Genomic DNA, 12,149 nt, shown 5'->3' on the forward strand with positions numbered 1-12,149 from the left:
TTAGGCATGAAACCTGAACAATGTCTAATGTAGTCATTCTCATTCATTTAATTTTTATCTATCTTAGTAAAATTAAAAATCCAATAATAATTATGTATGTACGTAATTGATGTATTTCAAAGGGGTAATGATAAAAATGTTTATTGAACATAACATCACAGGCAACTTGGTTCATGACATTAATGCTTTAGTCCCCAACATTGTTTCCCACTTTCACTGGATGAAAATATTTTATTCTAAAAATTTTTATATATTAGGCAAAACACACAAGGAAACATTCAGCAAATGTTTAACATTTGAAGTATGTAACAACCTTGTTTCAAGTAATCAGCATAATTTATTTAATGATTTTTTTCTTTTTAAAAAATACGACAAAATAAATACTTTCATTAACATCAAACTCTTTTACAAGAATGTGAGTTCAGTTGCATAACTTGCTTCATGTGCAATTATTGCATCACTCGTTTCTGGTAAAGCCAGAGGCTTCTTGTGGGTCTAAGTGGGATCCTTTCCACAGCATGTCAACATACACAGGCAGGTTTCATCACACAGGCTTCAAAGACCTACGTTATTTGATGCAAATTTAATTGATGCAAAAAATGGCACATTTTCTCAAATAGTTTTACAAAAAGTGAATTTAAGAACTCCAAATATTTATCATCAGAGGTATCTAGTTGTGATGATCCAGTCTCCCCCAATTGTGCTGAAGCTCCCAGGCCCTCTTAGTGACCCAGTCTTTGGCCTTATCCACAGCCGTGCGTTCAGATGAAAGGGCAGTACACAGGTGATCCATCTTCACCTTGTTTCTTTCCAGGTACATCTGAGCATCTGCCTTCAGCTGCTCCAGTGCGCCAGAGCGGCTCTCGTCTAAAGACACATCGGCGCTCATTGTCGGGTTGAAGCGGAAGTAGACGTTTGGAGGCAAGAGATCGTGCAGAAGTGTGTGAACACCTATGGAGGATTACTAGATTATTGAAAGCATAATCTCTGTTCAAGCCATAAACTCTGTGATGACATTAACCCCCCCAGTATGAAACACTGCAGATGGCCCACGCTGTTTAAGTGAAAGGGATTTTTTTGTCATTGTGATACAAAACAAAATGTGTCCTCTGCATGTAACCCATCACCCTTGGTGAGTTCAGGGGGACCATAGTGGATTTGTACCCGCAACTCTTCGGTTACGAGTCTGCTTCCTCACCGCCTCCTGGGGCAGTGGTGGCCTACTGATATGGAAGCGGCCCCGTAATCAGAAGATTGCCGGTTCAAATCCCGAACTGCCAAGGTGTCACTGAGGGGCCACCGAGCAAAGCACCGTCCCCACACACCGAGACAGCCTACCTGGAGGATGTCCCAGAGGAACAATCTCCACGTCAGCAATACAAAGGAGTTGGTAGTTGACTTTAGTACTGAGCAGGAGAGGAACTACCAGACCCCTGTCATCAACAGGAGCCCAGTGGACAGAGTATACAGCTTCTGATACCATGGTGTTTACATCACGCAGGACCTGTCATGGTCTTGTCACATCAACACCGTTGTGAAAACTGCTCGGCAGCATCTCTACCACCTCAGACAATGGAGAGACTTTAGACTGCCCTCCAAGGTGCCTAGGAACTTCTACTCCTGCACCATAGAGAGCATCCAGACGGGAGACATCTCAAGATGTGCTGTGTTGTGATTCACAATGACAATCACTTTCCATTCACTTTCACTTTCTTACCGTCTTGGTCAGGGGTGCCACCCTACCAAAAATACTTGACCCGCCTTAAAACTGATGCTTCCCCATATATTTAATTTAACATAAAGGAATTGTCCAGATTTAAATCCAGTGAGCTTTGCAGAAACACTAAGGATTGATGCATCAGGTGCCAGACCAACCCTGTGTATCTGTGGCACTGGAAATCAGATTGCTGATTTTGGCACGCAGGCTAGTGGAGGTGGCGGTCCCTCTCCGGTCGTTGTCATAGAAACCAGTTCCGAGTGACAACACACATTGGAAGGGCTCATTGGGCCATAGTAGTCGGCATTCATGAATGGCAACAGCAGAGGGGTTATTCAGGATTAAACCCCCATCCTGTTAAAAGGAAAAATTGTAATCAGAAGTACAATGTCCATAGTAATCTGTATTTCTCAGGTCTTACGTACTACAAGGTTCATATAAAAGTTTATTTTTGAGACTTTCCTCACTAAAAATGCAAGTTATCTTAAAAAAAAAATCATAAGCGCCACTCTAAAAAGTTTTACCTGCTGTTGTCTACTGCTTTCTGAGCAATTAAAGGTCTTTTTTTTGTATTATTTCTCATAATGGTGACTATGCAACAGAAAGCACAGTCTGACCTGGTGGATGTCGCTGTGAAGCAGGAACTCTTCAAAGTAGCCAGGAGCAGCAGAGGAAGCTCGCACTGCCTGCCACAGCTGGTAAGCTGAGCCCCCTGCGTAGCGGCTAAGCTGTCCAGGGGCGTGGTTGTAGTTCCTGAAGACGAAGGCTTTGGGGCAAGTTCCCCAGTTCACTACTGCACTGACTGCAGACACCTGGACAAGAAAACATGACATTACACAGAAAGAATCTTGAGTCTTTTGCTCAGCTGGGCATTCAGAAGTAAAAAAAAAAACATGTTAAGATATAGTATGACACGCCTGTTATATTCAGCAATAATTTGTAACGCACAAAGACAAGCTGTGGAGTGTTCATGTTTATTCAGTTTATTTATTCATATTTTTTATTCACCCATTTAATATATCTAACGAGCAGCATCAGGAGACTCTCAACATCTAGTGACTCAATAGTGATGATGCAAGTTTGCTCTGCTTTTTGGAGTTTTATTAAGTATAAATATAAATCCCACTTACATTCCTGGGTGGGTATTCATGGACATGCCTTAGAATGGTGTGAGTCTTACTTAAATAAGAACATTTTAGTGTTCAAATTGATACCAATTTGTCCTCTCCAGCCCCTCTCACGTGTGGAGGTTACTGGCATGCAGAAAGCATGGATGTCACTGAATTTTTTGTCATCTTCATTTGAATGAAAAAATACAGCGGTGGTGATGTTTGGACCAAATGAAAATAATAAGGTCACTGCTGACCTTGATTTCCTGAACTCATACTTAGCAAGCTCTGCAAAGAATTTGGGATTTATATTCAACTCAGATTTGAAATTTAAAGCACAGATCAACTCAAAAACCTAGCTTCTTCCAGTCGAGATGTTAAACAACTCTGCTCTCGTTTACACTTTGAAATTTTAATCCTGGCTTTTATTACGTATGCTTATGCTTTATTTATATGCTGGGGTAAATCAGAGATCTCTAGATCGACTACAACTGGTTCAAAATGCCGTGGCACAACTTTTAACCAAGAAATACGAGCACATTACCCCAGTCTCAGCTTCCTTGCACTGGCTCCCAGTGCGTTACAGGATTGATTTTAAAATTCTCATATTTACCTTTAAATGTCTGAATAGCCTTGCTCCTCAGTATCAATCTGATTTGATCGAGCCCTACACTCCTTCACACGCCCTTATGTCAGCTGATCATTCACTCCTAGTTGTTCCTAAAACAAGGAGAAAGCTTACGGGTGATCACGCTTTTGCCTCTGCAGACCCGAGATTATGGAATGCATTGCTATTGCGCATTAGGCAGGCAGAAAAACGTCCCGCCTTTTAGAGTTCTCTAAAACTAATCTTTTTTCCTTGGCTTTTAACTAGATTTGAGATGTTGGGTTAACTATTATTATTTGTATTTTTTGTTTAGATATTTTATGTCCGTTTTTACCTAGTTTTTTAACCGTAAATGTATCCTATGAGATTTTAACTATGTTTTGAATTGAATTCTGTTCAGAACTTTGGTCGATTGTGTTTTTTTTTTAAAGTGCTTCAGAAATAAAATTGATTGATTGATAATTAAGGAAATAACACATCTCATGAAGAGATCTCTTAAAGTTGTAGTTGCCTAGTCGGTTAGACAATAGTAAACGTACTACCGTCAGTCACTGAGCTAGACAGTTAACCCTGACTGTCCCTGTTACTACTGATTGTAAGTTGCTTTGGAAATGGGTGATTGCTAAATTCCGTAATTGATAAAGAAAAATCTTCTGGAAAAAACATGATCAACTGACCTTTGGACAAAGCTCGCTCCTGGCTGTTTTAATCAGAACCCTGTCCCCGAGTTTGACCCTGTGGATATGCAGTAGTTTAGTCAAGTATAGTTTTAAACACTGCATGATTTATTATTGGAGGCACATTTACGTACTTTAATATATTCTCCCAGGTTTCTGTGTTGTAGTAGGAGTGAGTCCAGCCCATTTTCATAGTTCCAATGAAGGGGTTCTGCTGGAAAACATCTGAGCCAAATCTATGGTACATCTCCTCACACTCGTCCAAGGAGAAATGGGACACAGCCAACATGAAGGCAAGTACAGCTCCTAATGAGTGAATGAATGAATAAATTAATACACAAACAAATGAACAAATGAATAATAAACATGTGGACCTTTTATTGCTCTCTTACCAGTACTTACTCCACATACATAGTCAAAAATCTGGTGAACCCTCTTCCCGATCTTTTCTTCTAGCTGCCTTAGAACTTGTAGTGGTACAACACCTCTAAAACATAAAAACACAATGCTGTTAGATTTATTTATTGTGCATTTTCCAAATTACTAATTTATACTGTCAATGGAACATTTCAATAGTTGATTTATGTTTGGACAAGGAAATAATGACTGCACATTTCAAAATTAGCTGTACCTTGTGCCACCACCATCAATAGAAAGCACTCTTATTCCACGACCTTTCACAGGTTCCATGTATCCAATCAAAGCCATGGTTTCTCTGATGGCTTTCTGTAGCTCTGCATTATCTTTTTCCAACAGGTGTTTCAGCAGATGGGTTAAAACTGCTCGCTAGAAGAAAGAAGACATCACAAAGTTTTTCCTTCAGTTGGATCTGATGCATGTCTTGGTAAGGAACTAGTCTTAATTGGTTTGGTGTGTCTTTAAGGTGTTCTTATTATCCTCAATTGTGCTATGAAAAACATGCAGAGATGCATACCTCCCACACCAAGGTTTTGCACATCGGATGTGAAAGAAGGTGTTTGTTTAGCTCCTCTGTGCAGATAAGGATGGAGGTGGGCGTAGTGGCCTGATGAAACCTTCTCACCAGGACCCTGGTCATCTCCTCCGCCTGCCTCTGACCTACCAGCTATGTACAGGCCAGGTTAAAATGTGAGGATAAATGATTAAAAACTACTACTGAGAGCATTTCAGTGCTAATGACATACCACTTTTTCCAACATGGATTGTGATGTTACAGGAGCAGAGGCTGCCTGATCTTCATGGCTTTTCGACCTTGTTCCCAGATAGTTGCTGAACAGACCTGTCATGGATGTGGCTGGATGAAGCAAGAGATGTTTGAAGGACAGTGGTTTCTCCTGTAGGATGCTTTGCTCACTTGCTGTAGTACAGTCCATATGATCTCTCTCCAGATCATTTTCCAAGGCCTTCTGGCCTTTGAAGTAGTAGTTGATGTGGTTTGCAGTGTGAGCATAGCTGGCACCAAAACCTGTCGTTATATTACTCATGTGGAACAAACCTGTGGATTTGGATTTGAGGTACTGAGTTTCTGCTCCATGGTACGCACCAGCCTGGTCCTGACTTCCAACACTTGCTTTGGAGTCTGTCACCTTAGCCCCAAAGTATTTGTTTATGTGACGTGCAAAGTGCAAGTAACCCTCCTCCCAAGACTCTACCTTCCCATAGCTTGCTTTAAACTCACCATGCAGAAGTTCCTCATTCACATCTCTACTAGATTTGTGTGTTTTTCTACATGGCGTGGCCAGAAAGGCCCTGACTCGTCCAGAGAAAACAGAGTTTATGTGATTAGCGACATAGCTGTAGCTCTCTCCAAACTGTGTGGCAATAGAGCTCATGTGAAACAGCTCCAGCCCTGGATACAGCTTGGGGGATTCAGTAGTAAACTCTACAGCCTCTGCAGCCATTAGAGCTTCTACTTGCACCTTGTTGTCCAATGCTATGCTTGCCATGACTGTGCCCTTAGACTTTCTCTTTTCTCTCCTTCCAAGTTCTTGAAGTCTGCTGTCGATTCCACTGCTACTGATGGGCACAGCAGTCTTAACTTTCTGTGTGAAGTAGAAGTTGATGTGCTTCGAAAGGTGCTGGAAGGACTCCCCAATCTGTCCTAAGCTCGTTCGAAAAGCAGTATTATCTTCCTGGCAGATGCCGATGGGCGCCTTCATTTTGAACGCATCCCTCCTGGACGGGGTGTAAAGTTGAACTGTCTGTGCGCCCTGGCCGGCTTCACGTTTCACTCCTCTGGTTGAGAAGTGAATAGGACCAGTAAACCTCCGGTTCATTTTCACTTTTTGATGCTCAGTTCTCCTCGGGATGCTAATGAGTGAAATAATAAATTGGCCTTGTAAAAAACAATAGGGAAACTGACTGTATTGACTACATGAGAGATGATCCTAGTATTTAAAACGTACCTTGCATTTGAGTTGAATGTTAAATATTCTATCCCTGAAGAAGGCCAGAGCTTGAGTTGAGGTATTGACCTCCCTGTGCAGAGCACTGGGTGGGAAACAGAGGCTGCTTATTTATATTACAAGGACACGATATATTGGACACACATTTATAACACTTCACAGATGAAAACAATCAGGAGCACAACACTGACAATAGAAAAACTCCAGATTAAATCGTGGAACCAGAGTGCCATCCACAGACTCAGATCCTGACAGATATATACACTCACTTCTTCCCATTACATTACATATATCTAATCCAAATTGATGTCAATTCAGGCAGCTGGTCATTCAGAGGTGACACAAAAATGTCTTGAACATTTAATAAATGGAAGAAAAGTTGCTGTTGATGCACTTTAAATTATGCACACACTGTATTCATAACTTGTTCTATTTGTTAAATGTTCTAGAAAATTAATCTATCAACATGGAGATGATATTTAACAACCCTGATCATGACAAAGAAAAGGGCACATTGTTAAATGCAGGGTGGACAAGGGGCTGGTTGCCAATAGAGGGGTTAAAAAGTGTAACAAATTAAATCCTCCCTGCATAGCAAATGCATAATCTACGATTTCTAAGCAACACACAGAGATGTGCTAGTATGAATAAATTGTGCTGTGACCTCAGTAATGAGCCATAAACCACAGCAAATCACAGCAGAGCTATAACAGTACGGTGGAATTCCATAATATCTACATAATGTTTTAATGCAAATAGAAAAATTAGTAAGGCTTTGTGTGTAAAAATAAGATATTTGTAGACAGTCACAGGGAGGTCATTGGGAGGTCAAAAAACACCCTGACACTTCAGTCACATGGCTGACTGGAACAAAGTTTCTTCCTCAGTATAACTACTGCATCTGTTATGGTACATAGCCAGTCAGGTGGTGTGAAAAACAATCACACCCTCACATTCATTCACGCATGCTTCTCGCAGAGAGAGTACGTCCTATCCCCATCCATGAACACACAGAAATAGCTTGTCACTGAGATTCTATAAAAAGAATATACCTATCCAGTTACCAATGGCTGCCCCATTTTCCATACATTGCCTACATAAACGTTTTATTGCAAATAAATGTGTTGCAAGCTCTATAAATGCACGCCATTCTATAAAAATTGTATTATGTAGTCCAGTATTTACACTTTGAAGGCAAGGAAGGCAAGGCCCAAGATTAATGTAAGTAAATGCATACAAAACAATGTAAAAGATGTAAAGGTATGGAATTACCTGTATTAATACCAGTCAAACGTTTCCTTTCAATTAAAATATGCTGCAGCGATACTTTACACCCTTTAACCACCAGCCACACTCTGTTGTGTTGTGATACATTATACCAACTTGTAGTTCCCTCTGATTGGTTTACTTGTGCTGAGCTCCACCCAAACAGTGCCACTCCCACATGTGTGCAATATCCAACTTCCCTGAAGCCTGTCGGGCGCTGTGGGTCACTTCTAAAATTAGACCTCTTCAGAACAGCCACAGTGACTTTGAACATTTCTTGACTGGAAATTGAGAGCCATTTATACATCTTTCAACGACTGCCACCAGAAAATAAATGACTTATAATAAAAAAAGGCAAACTTAAGGCAAACTAGAACCTGCCAATATTATTAACTCAAAAATAAAGGGCTGAGCATAAAAGCAATTGTGGAGGAATGCAATGTGACTGACATCCACCCTGCGGTGTTTCGTGAGAACAGCTCGCAATGAAACATGCAGGGACATCTGGACGTCTGCAACTCAGTGCATGTTGCTCTGAGGTTATTAAAGATACTTGCAGACTAAGTAAAATAAGTTTGTTGCTGTCACAACTTCATCTATTATTAATATGTAAATATGCAACTTGATATAGTGCAATTAACACAGCTGTGTTTCCTGTGTGGGGAGTCTGATCTATGACATGGATATGAAATTCATCAAATCCCTTAATAAAGATGGAAGCAAACAGTGAAGGAGATTTGAGGCAGATTTTGATGATGCATATTTTGTGTTCCCACAAGTACGCAGAACCATATTTCTCATTGTTTTGGATGCATCATCTGAATCAGAATTTTTTTTATTAAAGAACAAAATATGTAGGTTACATGGAGAAAAAGGCAAAAAACTAATCCTCATCATGACAACTTGAGATAACATGAGTTTGCTAGGGGAGAGGCACACAGGTCGCATGGGCGCTCACGTCACCAGTAATGATTTTGGCTGAATTCCCTTTTTAGAAACTTCCAGGGCATTCAGCGCACGTTTGTATTCAGCGAACGTAAGTACACACTTTAATATCTTTTTAAAGTATTTACTCTCATTAATTGTAACTGTACAACATTGTTTTCATGAAGCACGTGTAATACGCATATGACATATTAAACACTGTTTTCTCCTGTAGGGGATCTGCCATGCCCCCCTCAGCAACCTCCAATCTGGGATACACTCCACCAGATGGTGGCTGGGGTTGGGCGGTAGTCTTTGGTTCATTCATATCCATTGGATTTTCCTATGCCTTCCCCAAGTCTCTGACAATCTACTATAAGGAGATTCAGGAGTATTTTTCTGTATCATACAGTGAGATTGCATGGGTCTCATCCATCATGCTCGCCGCCATGTACGCAGGAGGTAGGAGCGTTTTCCCGTCTGTGATATCATCATGTGCATGGGGTCATTAAATCTATTCCTTTCCATTCCATAATCCCACCTAAGGCAAATTAATTGAGTATATATTTAACTATATCCAGACACTTTCCAAGGACAAATATTGAGAACTTCACAAAAATTGTCAGCCATGTCTTTGTGTTTTTAGCGAATATGTGTGTGTACTCTTTTCTAACAGGACCTGTGAGCAGTATACTGGTCAACCGATATGGCAGTAGACCGGTGGTCATGATTGGTGGCCTTATGGTTGGAGCAGGAATGATAATATCTTCTTTCGGTGCCACCATAATCCACTTGTACATGTGTGTCGGAGTGATTGGCGGTATGTTTTCTCAGTGCAACTCGATGAATGACGGTGGATACGCAGATTGCATGGGGTCGATGCACTTGGGTTCCTCCCCCTTGTATTCTGCCAAATCTTTGTGTGATCAGAGAGGAGGTTCAAGGTCACATACAAGGGGCCTTTCTGTGCAGCCACAGCATTCAAAGACATGGCATTTTAAAGACTTATTCATTATTATTTAAAATATGAGCAATGAATACCATTTGTTTTTCCTGAGAACCCTGTTAGCGAATTAGATTACTTTACAGTGGTTTTACTTCAGTGTTGGGCGGGTTACTCAGGAGATACTTTTTACTGTTTTAAAGAGTACAATTCTCACTTTACATTGAATTAAAGGTAATTGTTAATGCTACTAAAAAGCACCAATTACTATGTAATGTGAGTATATTACATGAGATTAGGTTGCTTGGTTTGTGGTTTTTGCCTGAAGTTGGTCCGAAAATTATATTTACCTTGTGTGTGTGTGTGTGTGTGTGTGTGTGTGTGTGTGTGTGTTTTAAAGTTAAAAGTGGCTTCTAAATAACTTTTTACCCAACACTAGTTTACCCGTCTTGGGACCAAGCTAAGAGATATATCTTCTGTTTTTACAGGATTTGGCCTGGCTTTTAACCTTCAGCCTTCCCTAACAATTATTGGGACGTACTTCCAGGTCAAAAGGCCTATGGCTAATGGCCTGGCCATGGCAGGAAGCCCTGTTTTTCTTTTCACCCTGGCTCCCCTCAATCAATTCCTGTTCGATAACTTCGGCTGGAGAGGAAGCTTCCTTATCCTTGGTGGATTTGTGCTGAACTGCTGTGTGGCCGGATCTCTGATGAGGCCCATCAGAGGGAAAGGGCCGGTGAAGGCAGTCACAAGTCCAAATGGCGCCAACAACAAAGATGAAGACTGTCATTCTCAGACCATCACCACTGTGAGCAGAAAGAAGAAGGCGGGTTGCACTGACAGGGTGAACGCATTCATAGATCTGTCCCTGTTCAAGCACAGAGGTTATCTCATCTATCTCGTCGGGAACGTGGTCATGTTCTTCGGCTTCTTTGCTCCTGTCGTTTTCCTGGCCCCATATGCAAAGCATCTCCAAATCGATGAATACTCTGCAGCATTCCTCCTCTCCATTTTTGCTCTGGTGGACATGTTCGCCAGACCATTGACTGGTGTTATTGCCAATACCAAGTGGGTCCGACCAAGAATCCAGTACTTTTTCAGCTTCTCAGTGGCGTACAATGGTGTGTGCCACCTGCTGTGCCCGCTGGCTTCAGGATACATGGGCTTGGTGATGTATGCAGTGTTTTTTGGTGTGGCATTTGGAATGGTGTGTGCCTTGCTATTTGAAGTCCTGATGGATCTTGTTGGAGCACAGCGCTTCTCGAGTGCCGTTGGTCTGGCCACCATTGTAGAATGTGCCCCGGTGCTGTTGGGACCCCCAATCTCAGGTATGTCAGCAATCACTTCACTTTCACATTCAACACTTTCTGAGCAAAGCACCGTCCCTGCTGAGCAAAGTACTGTCCCCACACACTGCTCCTTGTGCCTTTTATGACTGCCAACTGCTCACCAAGATGATGGTTTAAATGCAGAGGACATTTTGTTGTGTGCATTGTGTGCTGTGCTGCAGTGCTTCACAATAACAATCATTTCACTTTATTATTATATATATAAAGCTATCAGAACTTATAGGGCCCGAATGTGGAATTATTTGTAATGTTGAACTCAACACTCAAAAAAATAACATAACAGAATGTTGTCACTTGTGTATAATATTCTGTTGTTACAAATTATTGTGATTTTATAAGGTAAGAACCATCCATGTGAAGTGAAAAGTGAAACTGAAAGTCAAGTGATTGTCATTGTGAAGCACAGCAAGCACAGTACACAAAAATATCTTCATAGGATTTTCTGCAGATATACACTGACTGTATATTAAAGCTAATCTTTAAAATGAATTTATGGATACATACTTCTATTTACACTATGTAAAAAAATGTAATCAAAGTAATATGGTAGACATATTTTAATTGTAACCTTTTGCTCTTACTCCACTCAGGTGCACTGGTAGATATTTTCATGGATTACAAGTACATGTACTATGCATGCGGTGTGATGATGCTGGTGCCTGGGATTTTCCTGTTTGTTATGAACTTCTACAACTACAGATGGCTGGAGCAGGAGGAGAAGCTCAGGAAGAAGGATGTTGTTGAAAGGGATGCTGAGGAAAAGCTCAAAGATGATGATGACGATAGTACTAATGAGGATAAAACTGAGCCTGTGTAATTGAGTTTCTAAATATATATATATATATATATATATATATATATACACACACACACACACACACACACACACACACACACACACACACAAACCTTGGAGTAAAATGCAGAAACATATATATATATATATATATATATATATATGCTCTATTATGACCATATAAAAATTACCTAAACATTTGTGCATGTGTTTTAACTGTTATTGTGTTATTGTCAAAGCTGCAAGCGCTTTAGGAATTTGTGCAGCAGAGGTCACTGTTTCTGCATTTTACTCCAAGGTTTGTAGACCAGCAGACTCTAGGCTTATTCAAATTGGGTGGTTTTGTGTGTTTACAGGTATAATGTACACACCCTAAA

At 40.7% G+C, this 12,149-nt stretch overlaps 2 protein-coding genes across 2 annotated transcripts; one reads left to right on the forward strand and one right to left on the reverse strand.

Moving 5' to 3' along the window:
- Nucleotides 1-174: 174 nt before the first annotated feature.
- Nucleotides 175-7,842, reverse strand: LOC114798068 (calcium-independent phospholipase A2-gamma-like). The gene is made up of 11 exons (XM_028993450.1): nucleotides 7,767-7,842; nucleotides 6,495-6,579; nucleotides 5,274-6,399; nucleotides 5,045-5,194; nucleotides 4,742-4,896; nucleotides 4,503-4,597; nucleotides 4,245-4,416; nucleotides 4,111-4,168; nucleotides 2,335-2,529; nucleotides 1,876-2,071; nucleotides 175-951 (listed from the first exon to the last, which is right to left on the reverse strand). The coding sequence occupies exons 3-11, from the start codon at nucleotides 6,363-6,365 to the stop codon at nucleotides 671-673; spliced, it is 2,394 nt and encodes a 797-aa protein (XP_028849283.1). The 5' UTR covers nucleotides 6,366-6,399; nucleotides 6,495-6,579; nucleotides 7,767-7,842; the 3' UTR covers nucleotides 175-670.
- Nucleotides 7,843-8,929: 1,087 nt separating this feature from the next.
- slc16a7 (solute carrier family 16 member 7) lies at nucleotides 8,930-11,793 on the forward strand. The gene is made up of 4 exons (XM_028993395.1): nucleotides 8,930-9,146; nucleotides 9,361-9,504; nucleotides 10,116-10,955; nucleotides 11,567-11,793. Exons 1-4 carry the CDS (start codon nucleotides 8,930-8,932, stop codon nucleotides 11,791-11,793), a joined length of 1,428 nt encoding a protein of 475 aa, XP_028849228.1.
- The last annotated feature ends 356 nt before the right edge of the window (nucleotides 11,794-12,149 follow it).

This window comes from Denticeps clupeoides, chromosome 10, assembly GCF_900700375.1.
Source record: "Denticeps clupeoides chromosome 10, fDenClu1.1, whole genome shotgun sequence".
Lineage (NCBI taxonomy): Eukaryota > Metazoa > Chordata > Actinopteri > Clupeiformes > Denticipitidae > Denticeps > Denticeps clupeoides.